Here is a 24,544-nt window from a genome sequence, read left to right as displayed (position 1 = left end):
CGTTTGGCCCCAAAAGAGGGCTATTATCAGAGGTAACTTTTTATCTGAAAGACCTTTCTGTATGGCAGAGTGAGTGTCTAACTGCCGAACCTCTGTTCCTCTTACTGTCCTGTGAATAACCCTCCTCCCCTGTGAAGCCCCACATCCCCATCCCATTCGTTAGCTTAGCATAGCATATAAACCTCAACCGACCGACACGTCCTTAGGTCTCATATTTTTTTACGAGGTGCCTATTAACTTACATAATTACCTTTTTCTCCTGTTAAATCATTTTATGTCAATTTAATTAACAGACTACCCAAAAGAACCAAAAAGGGTAGAGTAAAAAATTTCCCTCTCCTACACCACACACAGATTTGTCTTCAGGTTCTACACTTGATATTAGCCAAAAGGCCGAGAAGCGATGTCTTCAGGTTCTATTTTAAATACTCTACTTCACAATTAAGTCATCAAACACGTGATTCTATCAACATGGTTCTCACCATAATCACCAATGACCTTTATGTCAAGTACATTAGACACTTTATCTGTGTATTTTTTTATTGATTTTCTATACCATTTAACACTATTGATCATCCCCTTCTCAAATCTTTTTTGTTTTTTGGTTTTGTTTTGTTTTTTAAATGTTAGGGTGTTTTTTTTTTTTAATTTTTTATTTATTTAATTTATTTGACAGACAGAGATCACAAGTAGGCAGAGAGGCAGGCAGAGAGAGGGGGAAGCAGGCTTCCTGCTGAGCAGAGAGCCCGATGCGGGACTTGATCCCAGGATGCTGGGATCATGACCTGGGCTGAAAGCAGAGGCTTTAACCCACTGAGCCACCCAGGCGCACTTTGTTTTTGTTTTTAATCTTGGCTTTTATAACATCGTATCTCCTGGGTTTTCCTCCTTCTCCCTGATAATTCCTTCTTCATGTTGTTTGTAGGCTTTGCTTTTTCCACCCTGATTAAAATAATAGTGTTCCTTGGAGCCATGTCATAAACTTCCCTCCCACTATATAAACTTTTGTTTTTATGACCCCTTCTAAGCTTAAAACTCATAATCTGAAATCTGATAACTTGCGTGTGTGCATATATATACAGATATATAGATACATAATCAAGGAGCAAGAATTCCTATCCCTTTCAAAGGTCCTTCTAGCTGGACTAAAAATCAAAATCAAATTGACATAAGACAGATTAACAGGAGAAAAATCAAATATAATAGCATATGTAGGGGGAATCCATACAGACATATAAATTCCAAAAATAGGTAGAATGAGGTATCTAGGTCACCCTGAACTAAGGAGAAGTGGGTGGGAGCTGGGACTTCAAAGGAAGGGTGATAAGAAGAGCAGATATTTGATAATTAGATGTTTGTCCTTCTATACACATGTGTCATTCAGGCAAGTTTACCTCTGGGTTGTTATTTCTCACTAACAACCCTTATTCTAGAAAAGATCGTCAATTTAGATTCTTCTATGAAATTAAGAGATGGCAAAATTCCTCTCGAGCCCATACAGTTCAGCTGTCTTCAGCTCAGAATAATCTTCATGCCAAAGTGGCCATCTTGGGGTAGCCCCAACAATACATACACATACACATACATCACGAGCCCACACCAAACTTCTTCGCTACAGGTGCGTAGGGGTGTGTGTGTGTGTGTGTGTGTGTGTGTGTGTGCGCGCGCGTGACTGTATGACTACTGGACATCTGTAACAAGATGATTCAGACACATCAAAATGTGTCCTAAACAGAAAATCATTATTTTTCTTCAATAATTCTATTTCTACCTGGAAGTTGAAGAAGTTAAGAAGAAGTTAAACACCCAGGTTGCCAAAACAAGAAATCTTAGAATTGAAGGGGAGCAGAATTTGCCACCCCAAAATATGCCTTTGGCATAAGGATTATCTTGAGTTGGCTATTTTTAAAAAACAGCAGATGTAGGAAAGCTCTGAAAACCGAACAGAAGGAACTCCTTTGTAAGGGACATTTATAAGGACATACTCCATTAGTAAAAAGGTGTCTCCCTCTCACAGCAGGAGGAGAAGGATGAACAAATCTCTAAAACTCATCAGTGGAGAAGACATTGACTTAAATCTGTATAACAGCCACACGCTTGTTAACTGTGTTTTCCTAGAAACCTCCTGCGACCAGATTCCCACCCTCCCAACATCTTCCTGTCTTCAGATGGAGATGGTATTTAAGGTGATGGCCTGTGCCATTTGGGGGAGTTACTCAGCTTTTCTGGGTATCTCCCATGTATATAGGAAGTATACATGTTATTAAACTTTTGTTTTTCTCTTGTTAATCTGCTTTTTTTTTCTCATTAATGTCACTCAAGAACCTAGAAAGGTAGAAATAATATTTTACTCCTGTACAGAATCAGCATTTATACCATCCACTTGCCTACCTCCCACAATTGTTAACAAATCATCAAAATGTACACATTTTTTTCTCTTGAATAACTATAAACTTATTTCTCATCACCATCTACCATCTTCTCTTGCCTAGGCTTACTACCATCTCTTCAAACATAAAATGAAGACGACATCTTGTCACCGTTAGAATCTTCCAGGATTTTTCATTGTTCTTTGAATGAAACACGAAGTTTGGATTAGAAAGCCCCCCAAGATCTGATCTCTGACTCCTTTGCTTCACCCCCAGCAATTCTAGTCCATCTTTCCCTTCCACTCTGTTCTCTAGCTATATTTCAAGGCTTCTAGTTCCATGGCTAAACTATCACTCACCCCTTGTCTACAATTTCCTACATGCTTGAAACACTCTCTCCACTCTCACTGCCTACTACACAGGTGTCTTTCCCCTAACATGTATATGTCAAAGTTCCTGTGTGTGATTCCAAGCATTCAAGAGAACCTTGTAATAATATCCAAGTTATAAAATACCATGACAGGTCAAAGATCTAACAGTTTATGTCAAAAATGAAAAAAAAAAAATCAAATATTAAAATAGGAAAACTTTGAATATGATATTTTGATTAAGAAATTTTGGGGGGTGTTAGGTGGCTCAGTTAAGCATCCAATTCTTGGTTTCGGCTCAGGTCATGATCCCAGGGTCCTAAAATGGAGCCCCACATCAGGCTCCTCACTCAGTGGGGAGTCTGCTTAAGATTCTCTCTCTCTCCCTCTGCTCCTCCCCCTACTCGTGGGCCTGCACTCTCTCTCTAAAATAAATAAATAAAATCTTCAAAAAAATAAGAAAAAAATTTTTAATTATTTAAAAATAAAACAGGGGTGCCTGGGTGGCTCTGTGGGTTAAGCCTCTGCCTTCGGCTCAGATCATGATCTCAGGGTCCTGGGATCGAGCCCCACATTGGGCTCTCTGCTCAGCAGGGAGCAATCAGTTAATCAACAGATAGATAAATAGATAATTAAATAAATAAATAAAACTTAGACTACCTGAAGGACTGAAACGTTCTTTGAGGTTGTCTAGTCCTTCCTCTCAGTGAAGGAAAATGCTGTCAAATACCTAAGTGAAAAGTATTTGTGGTGCTATTAGAAACTATTAATATTAATGATTTTACATCTTATGCTTTATTTACTCAAACCTTATCATTTTGACAAAACCAGGAGAAAAAGGGATTAAGAAAATGTCAGATTTTCTCACTCAATATGTTAACCCTCCAGATAAATCAAATCAAGCAAAAGCCAAAGCAATATGCATACACAATTGAGTCAATGGGTTAATTTTTATGCTTTAACTCAGTAGGATAAAATGAACAAATATCTTGTCACATAGGAGTTCCAAGTTGACACGTCATCGAGTGGAGAGGAGCAGCTCATCAAGCCAGAAAAAACGGGGGAATCAAGCATCAACCAGGTGTGTAGACAGGTTATTTAAAGGCATTCTACTCCCACTAGTAAAAAGATCTACCCAGGCTGACCTAATCGTCCAGGATGACTGTTGATGTCAACTGTACACTCCCGCAGCTGGTATAGTAATTAAAACATTTCCCATCCGACTATCTTCCCTGGTCTAAGTTGTGGAACCTAAGACAAGTTTCATAAACATTTATAAATTATTAAAAAAAAAAAACATAGCACAATGTTTAATAGTAAGCACTCTATAAATGCTATTTGTAGAGGAAAAGAAATATCTTTTTCCTTTACCTCTCTTAGCTCTTGACTGGGACTCTAGCAAAAGAGAGATTTATAAGAGAAAAACATATATACCTAGTTAACATGACACAGGGCCTTCTTAAGGAAAGGAAGACCTGAAGAAATGGTTAAACTTGACCGTTTTCATGCTAGGTTTGTAGAAGGGTTACAGTCTTGGAAAGACACGATAGAAGAAAGATTACAAGCTTAGTATATATAGAGTAACCTGGGGAACTTAGCCAGATCAGTCAGATTCCTCCCCGGGTCCCTGCGCTTTCAGAGATAAGGATGTTCCTTCATCCCAGGATACAGAGATACCTGCTTCAGAGGAAGGTCAGAAAGCCCTTCCCCCACATGCCACTATCTCAAATTCCTTTCCCTTGAAATAGGAGATAGTTCAAGGTGCCCTATTTTGAGGCAGCATACCCGGAGCCCTGTCCTATTGTTATCGCTTCTCTCTGATTCAAAAAATTCACTTTTGGTGTGGATTCATAGGTACAATGGGTTAAGAAAAGAGTGTAGGTTCCACAAAGACCCAATTAGACAGAGAGGATTTAAGGGGTGGAAACCTGTTTTCACCTATCTGGTTGATTTACAAATGGAAGTTGGAATATGAATTATCTGGATACTTACCCACTTCCTCAATTAGTATCTGCTGTAAACCAAGCTATATTTTCTACAAAGATTCCCAAAGGAAATAAGCAGAGTCCCTTTATATTCATTACCATACCAAGAATAATTCATTCGCATTCAAAGACACAAGAATGTGGTTCCCTTTTAAGCCAGGAAAAGGTCAGAGGCCTCCTATTCCCTAAGGGCTAAGGGATACCCCCAGGACAAGCCCTGAACAGCAGCTTCCGCAAGAACAAAAATCCTCTGAGAATTGCAGCACTTTGTAGGATGGGGTCTCTCTGGCCTAGCTTTGAAAGAAGGTCATGATCTCATACAGGAAGCATCTCAGGCATGTTTACTGCATATTTATGCAAAAAACTAATATGCACATCTGGATTACAGTAATGTTGACCTCTCCATCAGCAACTACTCTTCTGAGGTCTTTTTTTCCTTCCGCATTCAAGTTACTGGCTACGTTCCTCCTCCCCAACCCAATGCCTTCTCCGAGCTTCCAACATCCACATGGAGAGCATTTTAAGACAACAGCCTGTTCTTTCTTGAACCAATGACCTGGCTACCACTCTGCTCTAATGCAGGCTCTCGACAAATGAAGTACTTCCACCTGCGGCTTCACCAGCTGCTCTGCTTCACCTGCCCTGCCCGCACAACCTTTAGCTTCCTGTTTCTCACACCCCCTCACCCCAACTAAGCTGCCCACTGTGACACTTACTTATTCTTTGACAGTTAGATTATTCCTGGTTTTGCTTGCTTAAACCACTGGTTAACAATCATTTTCGCTAAGGGAAGCATCAGTGCTCTAAAATATATTACACTACCGCTTTTATCAATTCTCAGCTTTGGATAATTCCTACCATCTTTAAAGCAAAAGGGCAAAGACTCAGATCACCATAACTTGATACAGCATATTACAAAAACCAATATGCATAATGTTAAATCATCAAAAAAAAAAAGAAAACTAACTCAAGAACAAGGTGGCAGAAAATAATTAAATTGCTAATGGTGTCAGTGAACTACAGTTTTACAAAACTAGTTCCTACTTAAAAGTGTATTGTATGTCTGCATTTTGTATACCTCTGTGAATGGATCTGCGCTTCACAATTTTCTCTAATTCTACTCCTACTCGCTTTTTTTATATTTAAATACTTACGTTAGTTCTAACAGGACTTCAAGCTTAAGTTATTTAGATGAGGTATGAGATTCTTTCATTGATTCTTAATGTACAGTTAATGTTTCCAATACACTAAAGCCGCCAATCAAAGTGGTGTCATGTTATGAGATGACTGGGTTGTAAGTTTCTATTTCGAATTTATTTTGTTGAATAACATATTTCTGAGATATATGTAGAATTTGCTTATCTCAGAAGATACTTAAGATGAATAATAACATTTGGGGATTTAAGTAATAAAATATTTTTATACAGTAATAGCGATAATCATACCCAACGTTTACAAAATTCAAGTGGTCTACACATTTTAATAACCTACATTACTTCTAAATTGTTTATTTCAAATTAAGATACCACTTAATAACTGTTCTAATTAAGATACTTTCTCATTTAAGTAACCGAAAAGTCTAGTTCAAATTCATTTGAAAAATTAAGAACTTCATTATTTCACACAGTAATAAATCCAGAATTAAGGAAAGTTGATTTACGGACCCAATAATGTCCTCAAACACCTACATTCTTTACATTTTTTTCTGCTATCATTGATGTGTTTGTTTTGCCCTCAAGCTAGATTGCCTAGTGGATAAAGGGTGACCTCCTGTAGCAATTTCAAAACAGCTATTCCAGAAAGCGTGGATGTCAAGAGCTGGCACACGCCTTCTCATCCAGTGTCCCTCTGCGAAGTGCAAAGACACATCTCTCCTGTCTTATTACTTCATGTAACTGAGGACAACCGCGGGAAGGAAACGGGTCCGCTCAATAATGAATCACTAACAAAGGGAACAGAAGCACCATGATTATTAATGTAGGCTAACTGAAGTTTCACTTTTTTAGGAATGAACTGCCTTTCCTGGAGTCATGTGAGGTAGAGGGGACATGTGAATTAACACCAGAGTTCTATGAACAAAATGGAATAAGTAAATTATTTGAGTGACCAATCAGTAGTGTCTGCCACAACAAGGAAAGGGATAGCACTCTCTGAAGTGAAAATATGCTCATGAATCAATGTGCAGGAAATGGAAAGGAGAATTAACTTCAGGTAAAGGATCACACCTGGCTTAAACTAATCATTGTCACTCCAAGGAAGCTGAAGATCCCAAGAAGTGATAATTGCATGCTTACCATTAGAGAAGACACAAAGTGGAGCCAAAAACAAGAAACGGACTGAAAGACAGTCAACTCTCCTTGTGATCTTGAAGTTACTGTCAGTTTTCAAATACAAAAAATTACATTGCATCCAACCCTTGAAGTTTTAAGGTGATCCAGACCTACCAAAATTGGACTTAGGAATGTAAAGCTCTATACAGCAATTATCTAATTAATAAGTTTAATTTTTCACCAAAGTAGTCATGAATAATACACATCATATGACCAAATACATAATGTTAAGTAACTCAGTGACCGATGCATAGAAAAAAAAATCACTTCTATATATAAATAAAATTATTATTTTTTTCCTTAGTATTCACAGAAAACTACTAATACTGGCATAGTTCCTACCAAGTAGAAGATACAAATAACTGTTCAACATATCTGTTCTCTCTTTTTTTAAAGATTTTATTTATTTATTTGACAGAGAAATAGAAAGAGCCAAAGAGTAGAAGCAGGGGGCATGTCAGAGGGGGAGGGAGAAGCAGACTCCATGATCGCCAGAGAGCTTGACACTGGCCTAGATCTCAGGACCCCAGGAATCATGACTTGAGCCCAAGGCAGCTGCTTAACTGACTGAGCTATCCATGAGCCCCATATATTTATTCTCTCTTATAAAACTAACCTATTCTCTTCTGGAACTTAAAGTGTAGTGGAGGAGACAAAACATTTCTATGTGAAAAATAAACCAGCACCACAAGGCAAAATTCCCAGCTCAATCATAACCATTCCAAATATAGTTAATGCTATAAAGTGAAAAAGATAAATCTGCTTTTTAAATTTACATGTTCTGAAATGAAATCTAAATCCTGTTTGGCTGAACTGTCACTAAGCAAGATAACCAAAAACTGCACAAGTTTCGTGAATAAAGCGAATAATCTAGAAAATAAGCATTATTTATTAGATTTACTTTCAAAAATATTTGGGATATCTCTGTATAACACATAAAATTGAGTTAAATAACTTTAATTTCTTTTAACCTCATTAAGTGACAGCAAAACCGGGCACCTGGGTGGCTCAGTGGGTTAAGCCTCTGCCTTTGGCTCAGGTCATGATCTCAGGGTCCTGGGATCGAGCCCCGCATCGGGCTCTCTGCTCAGCAGGGAGCCTGCTTCCCTCTCACTCACTCTGCCTGCCTCTCTGCCTACTTGTGATCTCTGTCAAATAAATAAATAAAATATTAAAAAAAAAAAAAGACATCAAAGCCAAATGGCACCTCCAAAAAAATCAGCATAAATGTCCAGGAGTTCTTAATCTGTTTTGTGCCATAAATCCATTTGGCAGTCTAGTAAAGTCTATGAACCCTTTCTCAAAAAGTGCTTTTAAATGCATAAAATATAAATTATGTAAAAGAAACAGACTTAAAATTCCATTGAAACAACTGAAGACATAGCTACATGCCTATAAACACACCTACATATGAAAAAAGAATCCCTAAAAGCAGATGTAATTATTATCACAATTTCAAACTAGTCATAAGCATAAAAACGTTCCAATATATGTGCGGCCACAGCAATCAGACCGGATGATAAATAGCTGCAACTTCTGGAAAGCTACAGGTACTGTTAAGATGTGTGTCTGTGTGCATATGTGTACATGTGTGCACATGCGTGTGTGTGAGAGAAAGTTTGGTGATCACGAAAGTAATGATGTCGTTGTCTCCTATCCAAGTTCACGGACACCGTGGAACGTGAAATGGAGAGCACGCTCAGTTCTCTGTGACTCCAATTACACATTAGTTAGATCTGGAGAGATGGGAAAAGAAATAAAAATAAGATAGCAGTTTTTTAAGATAAGTCATCCAGTTAAAATTCTTAAACTTCTATATGTAGTTACTAATGATTAAGATCATCAACATGAAGCCAGAAAGGAGAAACATCTCTACAGTTCCAAACTCCGCAAGTTGCTCTATTAAACCACTTACATGGTCCTACATCTCCTGCCTTTGGCACCTGGTCTGTCTTGAACTGCCTGTCCCTCCTTCTTTGCCTGGCAATTCATCTTCATCCTCTGCCCAACAATTATCACCACACTTTGTTACCAGACACTGGTGTGCCTAATGCTGATAAAGAACTCCACCCCTACTCCATCCCTCCACCCCTACTCCATCCTCTCCAGTGTAGCACAGAATTTAGGGAAATAACAAGTTCTATATAGATCTATTAAAGTTAGTTTGAGATACATCACTGTCATTTACTACTAAAAATTAGGAGAGAACTACAAAAAATTTTGAAAAGTGGTGTTCAATAAATATTTACTAAATTCAACTGGATTGGGGTGCCTGGGTGGCTCAGTCAGTTAAGGTCTGCCTTCAACTCAGGTTATGATTCCACAGTCATGGAATCAAGTCCCACACTGAGTCCCACATCCGGCTCCCTGCAGGGAGTCTGCTTCTCCCTCTCCCTCTGCCCCTTCCACCACTCGTTCTCTCTCTCTCTCTCAAATAAAATCTTTTAAAAAATGCAAATGGATCATATCAGAATCCCCTTATTTGTCAACTCATAATTTAAAGTTACATTTTCCAGAATGAGAAGAGGGGCTTATATAAAAAGGTTGCAAATTTTTATGAAAACCTAGAAGAAAATCAGTATCTCATTGAATAAGGAAGTCCCAAAGAAATATTTATTATATCATGTCACAAAACTGTTCTTTAAAGCCTTCTCTGCACCATTCTAGGAAATTTCCTTTTTCCAAGTCGTTCATAAATTTCCTAGTCCACTTAATCTAAGCAATGAAGTTTAAGACAATTCAGATGTTTTAAACTTAGTGGTTTAAGCCATTCTCCTATACATGAGGCACAATGAGGCATTAAGACAGAAGTAACAATTCACAAAATTTCAAAACAGTATCTACTCTCATAAAGAAGTGCTACTTTGTAGATCTGAAACAGACTTTTACCATTTCCGATGTCGTTAGATGATTTCAAATACAACTCATTTATTCAAATGACTCCTTAACAATTCTCCTCACTGTGTTTTGCTAACCTTCACTTCAAAAGCAGCGTCATCTGAGTAATTATAATCAATTACTAAATACAGCACAGAGTTAAATCACTTATGAATTAATTCAGTTATATAACTGTTCTTTACAATAAGCCAAATTTTGTATTTTCGTTACCAACAATGATCAGTATTTATATTGGAGGACACGTTTATGGTTATAATAGTGCACATCCTCGAGGAGGTACCAGGAGAGTTCCACCATCGACCAAATTTACTAGGGATTATTTACCAAGGAGTTGCACAAAGACAAACAAAAATTGAATAGATTACAGAGAATAACATTCATGTTGACCTTTAAAAATATGTCACTAAGTACTCTTCCTAAATAAAACTCTTTTCAGTACTTACCACACTATGTTTTAACTCACACAAGTGGAAATCTGAGTAAATTAACCTATTTGTTATTAAAATTTTACTTTAAAATATAGGGCTCTCTTAATGGTTGTAAACAGCTATGAGAGAAATTGAGAGACTAAAATCAAGTTCATTCTCTTGTATCAAATTTTAATTACTTCAAACTTGGAGATTTGCTACCACAGCAGAGACGGTTCTGTTTGCTTTTCAGCTAAAGCACTGTGTGAGATCAATATTACTTCATTTACAAACTGAGAAACAGAGCTTAGTTATCATCTCATGAAATATTATATAATATGTGACGATGTTAGCCAAATCCTTAATGATTCAGTTAGTAGGTTACTTATGCTCTGTAGTTTCTTCTATCAAAGCTCCCAACAAGCTGCTTTCAGCCAGTTAAAGAACGGTCATCATCTCCCCGGGGCAGTGGATTAAGGACTGCACCAGTCATTCCACCTGCTCTCTGCTGGTAGCTCTGGCTCAGCTCACGAAGTTCCCTGAAATTCTTAGAGGACTTGGGGTCCAAGTTTCAGGAAACAAGTCAAGCGTAACATCTGGTAATCCTGAAAGAAAAAGCTATAAAATCCCAGGAAAACACTACCTGTACACCCAATTCTCACTTCACCGTACCTTATAAACACACCAAGTAGAGCTACCTTCCGAGCAGTGAATTCACCTCAGCGGCACATCTGCCTCTGTTCTCCTTCCGGAGGGCAGAGAGGCCTCCAGGATTCCGTCACCATCAGAGGCATTACCCAAGACCGTGGGACTGTGGGTAGCAGATCTTTGCCACTATTTTTCTCTACATTTACAGGCATAAATAAAAGCCTGAATGGTCCTTCGGGGGGGGGGACCTCAAGAATCTCTAGCAACAGTTATCTAAAAAGGATTTTAAATTGAGGGTTAAAATTGGCCTAGAAATATCAATTAACTGAATACTTTTCCATAAAAGTATACCTAGCATAATAGAGAAACATCAAAAAACATACATGTCAAAATTATATGTACATATACTTTATAGAGATATAACTACTATATAGAGATAAATCTATATATACAGAGAAAAAGAGGCATTAGTCACCTAAGTCTTGGATATTTCTAGGATATATTCTGAACTTCCTCTTCAGAAGGTACATGATAAAACCAATATGTAGATATATAATGTTAATAGCTATTATTATCTAGATATGTTTTCTTAGGTGGACCCTCTAAAATACAGTGCTATTCAGAACTCCTTTAAAAAGTCATATTAAGGGGTGCCTGGGTGGCTCAGTGGGTTAAAGCCTCTGCCTTCAGCTCGGGTCATGATCCCAGGGTTCTGGGATCGAGCCCCGCATCAGGCTTTCTGCTCAGCGGGAGCCTGCTTCCTCCTCTCTCTCTGCCTGCTTCTCTGCCTACTTGTGATCTCTGTCTGTCAAATAAATAAATAAAATCTTTAAAAAAAAAAAGTCATATTAAATCTTTGAATCACAATTATTATATTAACTCATTCATTCATACTACATGACCTGCCTTTCCAACACTATCCTTAAGTACCCAAATATCGAAAGATGAAATGAATTCCAAATTCACCATAACTATACCGTTACAGTGAGAGCAGAAAATTGGCATTTATACTTTTGTGCAATATTGTGTCAATTAACTGTCTTCTGGTGAAAATAATCATGAACTGTAAGTATCACAGAGTGGCTGAAAATATTTTCTTAGCATAAAACATAGACAAGACTAGCAAATAACAGAGTCTTTAAAAACAGTTTTACACAATGACTTTTAGCTATTATCTTTAAAGGCCTGATTCCAATTTCATACCTCCATTGCTTGAAAGCAAAGAGATTTCTTTGCTCAAAATTTATACGATTTTTCCTCTTCCAATGTGAACATATTTAAGCTCCCATAGGAACAAGTTTAAGTTTCTTGATCTCTAAATGTGGTTAAGTCAAGCACTATTAGACCCACCAGCCTCTGACAGTTAGGACAGGGCTCAGGTAACTACACGGCTGCCTCCTGAAGTAACTACTTCTGAATTTATTGTACTCAAATAAAATAACATTGTTTTTGTCTTTAGAGATTTTAGAAAACAACGATTTTAGAGAATGAATCACAAACTGCTCTGCTAAGTGAAATTTAAATAAAAACTATCTAATATTCAGCAATGGAGATTAAAGATTTTAAGATTTTTAATTTAAAATCAAAAGCAAAATTGGATATTTTACATTAAATTTACTATCCTAATATATCCTTGAAAGTTCACTTGTCCTTTGATTTCTCAAAAAAAGGGCCTATTTTGTTACTATAACCATAAATTCTACTATTATAACCCATATACTACTTTTTTTTTATACATTCACTATTAATAAGATAGTCTAACGGGGCACCTAGATGATTCAGTCAGTTAAGCGTTAAGACTCTTGGTCTGGTCTCAGGTCATGATCTCAGGGTTGTGAGAATGAGTTCCATGCACAGTAGGGAATCTGCTTAAGATTCTCTCCCTCTCGCTCTGCCCGCCCCCATGCATGCTCACCTGCCTGTGCTCTCTCTCAAATAAAATAAATAAGATCTTAAAGAAATTTTTTCAAATAGAAAAAAGTTATGATGAAGTATTTTGCCAAAGATTTTATTAAACAATTTTTTTTATTTTATTTATTTATTTTACAGAGCGAGAGAGATCACAAGCAGGCAGAGAGGCAGGCAGAGAGAGAGGGAGAAGCAGGCCCCCTGCTGAGCAGAGAGCCCCATATGGGGCTCAATCCCAAGACCCTGGGATCATGACCTAAGCTGAAGGCAGAGGCTTTAACCCACTGAGCCTCCCAGGCGCCCCTTTATTAAACAATTTATCCAGGCTTACTATTTTCTTTTTCTAGTACATTGACCTGTTCACCTGAAAAATAAACATCCATGCATATAATACAGTACATTAAGCTATAAAAATAGGTGGTTCGTATTGCTAATTGACATGTCAAATTAAAAATGAAATATTCACAATTACCATGTGTGAAACAAGTTCATACATTACAGACAGCAAACGGATAATAAATTAAATGTTGGTGGTAAATGTTGGTAAAAAGTAAAATAACACAAACAAGATCCCAACGCTAAGAAGTTCAGAGCTAGGATTTGAATTCAAGCCTGCTGTTGCCTTGGACATAAAAGATATGCAACAAACAGTCGTTGAATCATTTCTTGAAAGACTCCTAAATCTACCTTCTAAACTCTTAAAAGGAAACTGTTGTGGCCTTTGAGAAAAGAAAGTTTGTTTGTACAGCATAAATGTAATTTTAGTCCCTCAAGTGTTATTTCCGAGAAGGAAGCGAAATTCTGCAAATATATTTGGTAACTTCTCATAAAGGCAAAATTGAGCTGGACTTAAAATATAACTGGTCCTAACTATAAATATAAACCAAAAGAAAAACATATTAATTTGCTGATTGTATTTTTCTGAAAGAATGACTCAGCTTTAACCATAACAAAATCTCACCCAATACAATCAAAGATTAAAATTTGATTAAAGCTATGATTCAAATGCAAAAGTAGTCATTGTTTTACATTAAATAGATACATCACTGTAACACGTGTATACTAGATATAAATATTACTATTTTACCCCATAATCTCAAGTGAATCAACTGAGTAAGAAACTCTATGACCTTTCTATTTCTAAAAACCTATTAACCTAACTTCATCTCTTCAATGGTCACAGTAAACTTATAATTATGGAAAGAAAAGTTTCTTTACTTTGCAAGTGGAAAAACTGAAATCACAGGGAAAACACTTTGCCAAGGGTGATTCATGAAGTCAGTCTCAGAGGGCAGCCTGATACTCACGATGTCAAACTCCTCAACCCAGGGGAAAGAAATCCGTATTAGCGCACTGTACGTCCAGCCTGCGAACTCACAAGAGCAAACCGACCTCCCTGGAGAGGAGGGAATGAAAGAAAGAAGAAGGGACAGAAGGACAGACGGGGACACAAGTTTAACACATAGAAGGAGGGTCTGAGCTGCAGATAAGGCTCCGAGTTCCTGCCTAATCTGGAACTTGGGCGCAGCAGGGCCTTCGGAACTGGGCAAATACTGTGTGAAACAGTGAGATCACCCCAAGTTCTCCTCTCGCAGCGGAAAGGGCAAGACCTACTCTTGGGGGCCACTTGTGACGGACACGTTTTCCAGTTTAAGTGCATGACCCGAACCTGTGTCACCCGAGAACGCCTAACTGGAGTGTTCAACGCAGGTGGAAAAGCATCGGCTCCACGGCCCAGTCCCGCATTCTTACCGCCGGAAATCAAGGAAGGTCAAGGTCAGGGGACTGAAGCGCAGCAGGCCGAGCCCAGGCTGAGGAGACCGACGGCAACAAAATGCGAACTTGAACACGAGGACCCGCACAGGCGTTGTCAGGCCGGGCCACCGCACTGCACCGCGGGCGGAGCGTCAGACCCCCAGCGCCCCTGGCACCACCTCCTGCCCCTGGGCTCGGTTTGTTCCGTTTGCCCAGAGGGCTGAGCCGAGTCACCCGCACAAGAAACCCCGGTTCAAACCCGCGTACCAGAAGCTCCTTCCCCGCCACCCCGCACGCTCCCCGTCCCCCGCATGCCCGCTGCTGCGCCGGGCCCGCTCGGGCTGCCGGCCAGGCCCCTCCCCTGTCCGCGTCGGTCGTGAGGACTCGAACACGCTCCCGCACGGCTCAAGGAGGCCCTCGGTCCCGCGGCGGGGGCACCTCGGCCGCGCGCGCTCGCAGCCGGGCGGGGAGTCGCCAGCGCCGGCCCGACGCCGGGTTTTCCCGCCGGGCTGCGGGCTCGTGCAGGGGAAGGGACACGGCCGGCGGGGAAGGGGCGATCCGCGAGTCCGGACCTCCCCACCCCGCACGCTCCCTGCCGTCCGCGCCTCCTTCAGCGCCGGGGCGCGCGCTCGGTGTCGCCGCCAGAGGTCGGCGCGGCGGTGTCCCCGCGCTCGGAAGCCAGCGGGACACCCACAACCAGAACTTTCTCTCGCGCGCGAACGCGGCGTCCCCCCGCAGCAGCGGGCCCGGAGGGGACGCACGCAGGGCTCCGGGGGACGGCGCTGCGGTCCATCGACCTGCACACCGCGGGCGCACGCGGAGTGCCCGAAAGTAGAGCGAGTCCCGCCGGGAACACTGCGGGGACCCTGGAGGAGCACCGCGCGGGCGTCCCGCACGCTAAGCGCGCCCGCAAGTCCCACAGCCGCGTCGTCCCTGCTCCACCCGCACCGCGTCCGGCCTCCTGCTCGGGACCCGCCACGTCGTCCACGCGCTCCGGGACAGTCGGCCCCGAGCCCCCTCCCCGCACACGGGAACCGGCGCGGGCCTCCGGGACCACAGGCACCCCCGGCCACCCCGGGTTCTGCTCCGGGCGCCGAGGCGGCCCGCGGGGAGTGGACCCGGCGGTGAGCCGGCGGCTGACCGAGAGCCCGGGTCCCCTCGCCCCGCCGCGCCCCTGACTCGGCGTCCCCACGGGGAACCGCTGGACCCACGCAGCGGGGGCTCTCGGCGCGGGCGCCCCCCGGACTGGGCCCCGGGCCCCGGCTTTGAGGACCCCCGAGGCGGCCGAGGAGCGCCGCCCTCCCCGCCCCCACGCCCACTCGGCCCGGCGCCAACAAAGGGGGGTCGCGCCGCACCAAGTTTCGCTCGGGGTCGTGTCGCTGAGACCCGGCGACGTCTTGCGGGTCAGTCCCGTCGCGCCCGCGCCCCCTCGGCGGCGCCGGTCCCCCCGCTCCCCGCCCCTCCCCCCCCAGCCGGACACGCGCCCCAAGTTACCACAAAGGGCGGACGAGGGGGTCCCGGAGCCGCGCGCCGGCGGGTCCCGCCCTCGCCGGGCTCCGCGTCCTCCCGGCAGCCGCGCCACCGCGGTCAACAGGTCTTCGCCGCCTCCGGGCGGGAGGACGACCCCGCGCTCGCGCCGCCCTCCCCCTGCAACCTGCCCGCCCGCGCCCCGCGCCCCCCTGCCCGGCGCCCTTCCCGCGCACCCCGGCCGGACTGGGTTCCCGCCCGCCGAGGCCCGGCACCGCGCGGCCGCTCCTTACCTCCCGCGCCGCCGCAGTCGGCCGCGCTGCGCGTCCTCGGGGCCCGCCGGCTCCGCCCCCGCACGGAAAGTTGCCGGACGTCGGCGCGGACTCCGCACCCCCGGCCGCGGCCCGCCCGCCCCCCGCGCTGCCCGCCCCGCCGCCTCTCGCGCGGCCGGAGCGCTCACTGGCGCGGCGGGGCTGCCTGCGCGGGCCTCGGGCGGGGCCAGCGGGACGCGGGGCGCCCCCTGTCGGCCGGCGGGAGCGCCGGTGGCAGCGCGGGATCCCCGCGAGCGGGACCGGCTGCGGGTGCTGACGGGCTTCCGGGTGCGGGCGGGCGGAGGGGCCGAGGGGGGCGCGGGAGAACCGGCCCGGACAGCGGAGGCCTTTCCCGACCGGCGCCGGGACGGAAGCGAAACCACGCCCCCACCGCGCCTCGCCCCCCCCCCTTACCTGGACCCCCCACCCCCACCCCGGGCCCCAGCGAGGCTGTGCCCTCCCCGTGCGCTCCGGTCCCGCCCCGCCGTGAGACACGCGACCCGCCGCCACGGGCACATGCCCCTCGGAGCCCAGAACTGCGCGCGGGGCGTGCGGGAGACACGGCCAGCGGCCTCCCCGCGCGCGCGCGGACCGGGAAGGCGCGACCCTAAAGCGCGGGGGCCTCGACGTGTGTCCGAGACGCCCGGGACGGAGGCTGCGAGGGTTCCGTTCGGAGCTGAGCATAGACGGTCAAGGGACAGCGCCTGTGAGGCCGGCGGAGGGGAAGGGCCGCCGTGCGGTGCGGGGCCTGCAGTCGGACAAACAGACTCTCCCAGACCCCGACGCCCCGCTCCGCGCCCGCGACGCCCCGCAGGATCCCAGCTGCCGAAAGCGCTCGTGCGGTCAGACGGACAGAGGCGCGGCCGCAGCGGCGGGAGCAGAGCAGGGTCAGCGCAGAGAAGGCGCCCGGCGTCCACGCGGTCGGCGTCCACGCGCCCGGCGTCCGGTTCTTCCCACCGCACTTCACCGTCCGGAGAACAAGGCGGTACCCGGACCCCCCCCCACCCCGACTTGTTGACTGAAGCAGTTTTCTTCCCGCCGACGCCTTTCCCGCGGGAGAAGACGCGGCCTGCGGTTTCCGGAGCGGACGCTAACCTGAGGGAACACGCGGCCCTCGTCGACTCTCACGGTAAATGCGACGTGACCACAGTCCTGGACCCCAGCGGACCCACCTCAGACCCCGTGAGTGAGGAGAGCCGGAGCCACTACCGGACTGAGGCCTCTTTGGACGTGGTCAGGGCGGCCCATCCGGTCTTCCTTGTTACCGCAACGGCCCAGCGCGCGGTGGGATCATTGAGTAACAACAGTCCGAGGACCGTGTTAACTGCTTTTTCTGTAAATAACCTTAAATCGATTTCAGTTATTCCTAAGTAGCGGTCAGGAAGCGACGCGCGCTGTGGACAGTGAAGACCAGGGCGGTCAGTCCGCGCCGGGCCGCGCCGGGCCGCGAGGCGGCGGCTTCCCTCACGGTGTCACGCACGTCCGCGCTCTGCTCGCGCCGCGGGGCTCTGCGCTTGACCGAGAAGCCCGGGTCCGCGAGAGCGTCCGCAGACCCCCGGAGCGCGCGGCCCGCATCGTGAGGAGCGCGAGACCCGCGTCGACCTGTCGCAGCTCAGCGGGACGGGTGCGGGCCGCGAGACAGACCGGGCTCCGGAGATCACGCGCCGTCCGCGCTTCCCGACGAGGTAAGGGAGAATTCCCGCAACCCGCGCTTCTGGCTCGCCTGCTTCCGGCTTGGAGAGCGGTTCTTCCGGGCGCTTCCTCGGTTGACGCCGAGACCCACGTGACCTCCACGCCCTCAGGTTCTCCGAGGAAAGGCTCTGTTCGCCCTCCGAGCGGGATGCGCCGCTCTCGCTTCCTCCTCCGTTAGCCACTGAAGTCGTTTCTGGAGGACGTCGGGCGGCCCGGTCTGTGCGCCTTTCCGCGGGGCTTAGAAGCTGCCCGAAAAGAAACGCTAGATGCTGTGACGCGCGTCCGTCATGGCCGACGAAGGGGGGTGAATCCCCACCGCGCTCCTCCCGTCACGGCACGCGGTGCTGAACGCGGCTCGTTTTTGTATTTTCTCCCCGTGTTGACATTCTCCGAACTGGCTACGGCTGTGTCTTTCGTCACCGGACGTGACACGAGCTGTTCCGTGAGGCGGCTCGGAGGTGCAGACACGCAAGGACGCCGAGAACCAGGTTGTCAGAAACGCTGCAACCGGACAGGACGAGGCGCGCGGCCAGGTCTGCTACGGAAGAGCGAGCCGCGGAGGGCTTCGCGGGCCCCGCGGGCGCCGGCACTACCGGGCGCCTAACCGCCGCGCCGAAAGTACTCGGGTTTCTAGTTGAAAACTCTTCACATTCATCACTGTGTGTAGAGATTCGGCTCCTTTAAAATATTTTCTAAATTAATTTTCTGGCTCAAGCCTGTTTGAAGTTTCTCTTACTTGAACTGAAAGAACCTTGACAAGGAAAAAAAACTACATGTTTTTTTAATGGTGAGAATAACAATTTCACTGTTGATTATTATGAAAATGCACAAAAACAGGGTGCCTGGGTGACACTGTCGTTAAGCACCCAAGTCTTGGTTTTTGCTCAGGTCGTGATCTCAGGTTCCTGAGGTGGAGTCTGCTTCAGATTCTCCTCCCCTCCCCCTGCATAACCCCCATTCGTGCACTTCTCTCTAAGATAAATAAGTAAATCTTTTTTATACACAGAGACATGCTGGGTTTTTAGCTCTGTATTACCACAAACCCATATTTTAGAGCATTAGACAAAATTCTTTTTAAAGAAAAGAAAAACCAAGATGTAATTCAAAATCTCAGTTGTGTGAATTGAAATTGAAAAGGGAGCATATTTCTTTTTATTATGTGAAACAGTGGCCAAATCTTATTCACTGAGTTCCTAGGGGATCTGGGTTCCAAAATTAATGTTACATTTACTTTTGCATCATCCTTTTATGTCTTTTTCTGATTAAGAATATGAAACTCATTGCAAAAAAAAAAAAAAAAAAAAAAACCATAAAACAAAACAAAACAAAAAAACCTGTGAATAAGGCCAGTACAAAAAAGAAATAAATACCACCTGCATTTTTACCACCAGGAGTGCCCATTGCTAACCTTTACACTGTGTCCTCCAAGGATTATTGAGGACCCTGAGAGACTCTCCAATAAATAACATCCCTTCTCAACGTCTGGGCTGGGAAGAAATTGAGAAATAAAACAAAAGTTCAAAATGGAAGCTAAAATATTGCCTGTATTATTGACAGAGACTTGGTTTGAGTTGGTAGATCTAAAAATGAACAATCAAAATAGTAGTTTCAGTCACATCGTTCCTGGTCTCCCTACTTAGGAGATATTTTTGAAAAAGGAGTTGTTCCTGAGATCTATGAGATCAGAAAAAAAGAGAGATATGGAGGCAAAGGCAGAAAGAGAGAGAGAGAGAGACGAGAGATAAAGGTTTATCTAAAACCAGCACACCCAGAAATTCCTTCCAAGTTCGTTCCTAAATGTATTTATCACATACCTTGCAACACCACTCCAAGAGCAAATGAGTAAAGACCCAGAAAAAAATATTTTAGCAAAGAAATCAAGAGCTGAGAAAAGGCGTTACCCAGTATCTATAGCCACTTCTTTCTTTTTCTCACAGGAAAGTAAATGGTACATATTTACTACTTAGTAATAATTTAATAATATATCATAGTCTTACCCCCCCACACCTGTGTTTATTAGTATATTTTATGCCATTATAAGCAAACTGTGACCAACTGGACATATATTTATGTTTGACCCAGGTTATGAATCTTTGGGTAAAACACAGAAGTGTAATACTATATTCTCTTTTTATTCTGTCATATTGCATTTCATTTTGACGTATCCCATTAGGGATCGTCTTCTCTTAAGGTGATGGTCCCTGTCAGGCATCTCCTCTATAACCTTCATCTCTTTCCCTTTGTAATTAGCAGGTATTTTCTGAAGAGGTACTTTGAAACTATGTAAATGTTTCATTCCTCATCAAGCTTTCAGTTCATTCATTTACTTATATTAGTATAGATCATAGTTTGCTATTTTATTCAAATGATTATAATCTATTATTTTCATGATTTATTTTGAGATTCAGATTGTATCAGATTTGGCTAAAGTGAGTCCTTTCAAGCTGACGTCTGTGTCCCATGGCCTTGTCTCCAGCATCCAGGAGCACTTCCTCACTATAGGACACAAAAAGGTATTAAGGTCTCACTTCGCATGTTCCTGGCCCCAGCTCTGGAAGGAGCCTCTGCTCTGAAGAAGCCCGCCCCTTCCCCTGAGGATGGTATTTACAGTCTGACCTCCAGGCGCTGTGTCATTGCCATTGGGCTTTTTGCTTTCCTGAGTCCTTTTCAGTCGCCAAAACCTGGGAATACGTGTGTGCATTTACAGATTTTATTCCCTCTCCCGCTGTATCTTTCATTTTGAAAATCTTGAGCTCGTACACGTACCTCTAATTCCAAATTTCATATTTGTAAGTCCCTTCTCCAGTGAAAATCTAGTTCTACTCCCATTATCCTAATATATTTTCTTATTTAGCCAGTGTCCTTGTCTGTAACGGATTTCCTATGGCTGTCACCGTCCCTCCCCTGTGTGGCCAGGCCACGTCTCCGCAGGAATATCTTTACCGTCTTGCTCCAGGCAACGATTCAGGACAGACTCGCATCGGCACACACCCAGGGCTGCAGCACATGGCCAGGCTGCCTTCTGTGTGACTCCTTCTGCATCTCTCTTGGGCTCCAACTTGTTACATGAGGCTGTTCCTCCACAAGGCCACACTTTTCACCACACTTGGGCTTCCTGAGCCTGCTGGGGCCACTGCGATCCCCCCATCCCAGTCCCAGTGCAGATGTTTACCCCACTTGGCCACTCGTAACAGATGAAATTTGCATTGCCCAACTAATTCTGGAAGGTTAATGGGCATGCACACTCTTAAGAGCGGTGTGTGAGGGAGTACCAATTCTCCTCTGTGCAGCACTCATGTTTTCTTTCTCACCTGTGTTACCCGGTTAGTGAGGGAGCGGGTATAGATGGCTGTGTGAGGCGTGCTTCTCCGTGTCCTGGACAACGTCCAGCAAGAGCCCACAGTCCCCTCTCGATTTTGTTTCATGATGTGTTTTTATCTCCATTTTCTCCATTCGCTAACCCAATACCAGCATTCATTCTAATGTATCTTAACGTGGTCCTTTGAAAAATTTTATATGTATTCTTACAAAATTCTTAATGTTTATGCTTTTTAATATATGTAAGTGTTGCTGTGTAAACTACTCCATCTTGGTTGTTACTTTTTTCTCCAAACACCTTTAAGTTCTCAACTTAAGTTTCAACTTAAAGTTCACCTTTAAGTTGTCAACACCTTTAAGTGAAAATTTAGCTCAATTATTCTTTGAATTCTTGTTTTATTGTTTAACTTTCATATCAATAAAGCTGAATATGTTTCCATACAGTTAGTAAGCATCTGTATTTTCTTTTACAAACTGGCTATTTGAATATTTTATTCATTTTTCTCTTTTTCCAATGGATTTATTTTCTTTTTCTTACAGGTTTTTAAGCATTCTTTATTATATGTATTCATCTCTAGCAAAAAGTAAGGTGTTTCCTTAAACTTAATTTAAATTCCTCGGAAGCAGCAGAGGGTTTCTCTAATTGACACAAAGACCCCATGTAGGCTAGCGGCAACCCTTTCCCTTTTATCTTTTGCTATATTTGCGCAATACATCAGTATTAATTACCTCAGCCCGTAATTGTTCAAATGTCTGTTTAGGCAAGTTCTTCATTATTTTCCCTTTAAAAATTTTATCAGTATCTTCTCAAATTTATTTTTCCACTTGAACTTTGGAAACATTCTGTTAAATTTCCTCATCACATCTTTTTCTTCCCTACTTTTGACTGTGACACTTTTCTGTTAGAAGCACTATAAATATATATATCCATTTACTTGAATCACTTCTTTATCCATATTTCTTCTTCTGATCCTGAAATAGAAGATGCACTTCCAACTTGAAAAGACTCCTGCACCCATTCATGTTATATCTTTACCCTCCAACCCATTACACTGCCCCTGTTAGTTTCCTGGTTACTGCTAAGAGTGAAAGAATCATTATTCCACAAAACCACAGAATACAAATAACACTTAGAATGCAACAGCCCTGCTTTCCAGGAGAAATGAGGGAAAACGCAGACTTCAATGCAGGTCAGGTTTCCATTTCCAGTTCCATTTCTAAGCACTGTAGACGGTAATGAGTGTTAGGTGAAAGCCCGTCTTGACCAAGAGAGCAGAACTTGGACGTGTTTTATGGAAAGGTCTAGCCTAATGACCAGGAGTGGTCTCCTGAGATGTGTTCTCCCGCCCCAGTGTTTGCAGGCCTGGAACGTTTGCTCAAAGCAGTTTTATTGCACAAAAAACTGCTGAGTTCAGAAAATATTTTGCCCTCTTGAAGACTCACATACTTAAAATACAAAAATAGAACAAACAGAATTTTGTTGCAAATAGAAGAATGTTTTTATTTTTCTCAATAAGACTGGAAACAAATGATACATTCTAGGTTGTCTAAAAAATATTTTCTGGCAAAAGAGATCTTTGTTTGAAATTTATGATTTGCTATCTTTCACTAGAATATCATCTTAACTTCCCCTCAAAATCCTATATCAGAATTTGCCCAGACCTAATGACAGAGCCTGACAGAAAAGCAAAGCAAAGCAAGACACCTATATGCTTGGGTCTGACATAACGTGATTTGGGAAAATATCATCGTGCTTTAAAATGCAAAGGAGGAGGGGGCGCATGGGTGGCTCAGTGGATTAAGCCTCTGCCTTCAGCTCAGGTCATGATCTCAGGGTCCTGGGATCGAGCCCCGCATCGGGCTCTCTGCTCAGCAGGGTGTCTTCTTTGCTCTCTCTCTGCCTGCCTGTCTGCCTACTTGTGATCTCTGTCAGATAAATAAATAAAATAAAATGCAAAGGGGACATTGGCTCCTATTGCAATCTAACAACAAAAGACTTTCTCTCACTGACTCTCTTTTTCATTACACGGGTAAAATAATTCTAGCAGTGACTCTTCTGCAAAAGACAATCTATGGCAAGAATTGCTAGAAAAGAGACTTGTCATGTTGGCTCTGTGTCAACAGTCTCTATCCCGAGAACCTGAGAATACACACAGATCAATTACTATCAGTGCAGCAGAAATCTGCTGGTTTGCCAAGGGTATGACTGCACAAGCCCATTGTTCAATTAAAAAACGAAACCCTCTAGAAGCCATTTCAAAATTACACAAATCTTTCACATACACTGATAGTGCAGGTAAGGCTCATCCATTTTCCACATAGAAATAAATTGTTAAGGACTTAAATGAACACCACTATCAATACAATGTTTGTTTGAAAATCTACACAGTGTACAAGTGAAGAATGTAACAAAGTAATTAATGAAGCTAAATTGTTTTCATTAAAAATTATTTGTCCTGTGTCATGAGTTTGGGGGGAGAATTAATGAAGGGTAAGTGAATGATTCCATAGATCTTAACATTTAGAGAAAGCTGTCATGGCTTAAATTTTTATTTACTGAATTAAGTTTCAGATATTTTTTATAAATATAAGTTTTGGGCTGTTGATTTTTGAAGGCAGTATCATAGCTTAAAATTGCCTAGAGTTTTAAGACATGGACTTGGAGTCATAAAATCATGGGTTCAAATTTGTGCTCTGCCACTTACTGGTTGTGGAATCCTGGGCAAGTAACTTCTCCTCCTTTAATAAAAGTTTCCTCATTTCTGAAACAGAGTTGTTGATATTACTAGTTAGCAAATTAGTTATTTAGCATAGTGTCACAAATAACTTTAAAACAAATAATGGTTGTCCAAGTAAATGGGTAAAACTGTTCAAACTTTTGACATATTAATGAGGGCTTGTCTTAAAAGTGAATCAATGTGGGCCAAAATAAAAGGAAAACAATAGTTTTGGCTAAAAATCAAACTAGAAGTATGGATTTCTCTTTGGAGAAGTAAAATATATTTCTGGCACTTTTGGTCAAGAGAAGAAAGGATTTTATTTATGTATTTATAAATGTTTTTACTTATAAATAATTGAGATACAACAT

The 24,544-nt window shown here is 43.7% G+C and overlaps 1 protein-coding gene across 1 annotated transcript in view; it reads left to right on the top strand.

Moving 5' to 3' along the window:
* Positions 1 to 18,742, top strand: part of LOC111144912 (basic proline-rich protein-like) — a 30,927-nt gene extending 12,185 nt beyond the window's left edge. Inside the window, exons 2-5 of the mRNA XM_022499550.1 lie at positions 14,778 to 15,792; positions 15,939 to 17,712; positions 17,807 to 18,229; positions 18,317 to 18,742. Coding sequence (XP_022355258.1) covers positions 14,778 to 15,792; positions 15,939 to 17,712; positions 17,807 to 18,229; positions 18,317 to 18,742 — 3,638 coding nt within the window. The remainder of the gene's footprint in view (positions 1 to 14,777; positions 15,793 to 15,938; positions 17,713 to 17,806; positions 18,230 to 18,316) is intronic.
* Positions 18,743 to 24,544: the final 5,802 nt, after the last annotated feature.

Source organism: Enhydra lutris, unplaced genomic scaffold (genome assembly GCF_002288905.1).
Source record: "Enhydra lutris kenyoni isolate GAN:26980312 unplaced genomic scaffold, ASM228890v2 scaffoldscaffold1, whole genome shotgun sequence".
Lineage (NCBI taxonomy): Eukaryota > Metazoa > Chordata > Mammalia > Carnivora > Mustelidae > Enhydra > Enhydra lutris.
The sequence above is the reverse complement of the archived record's forward strand: the minus strand, read 5'-3'. Positions and strand labels throughout refer to the sequence as shown.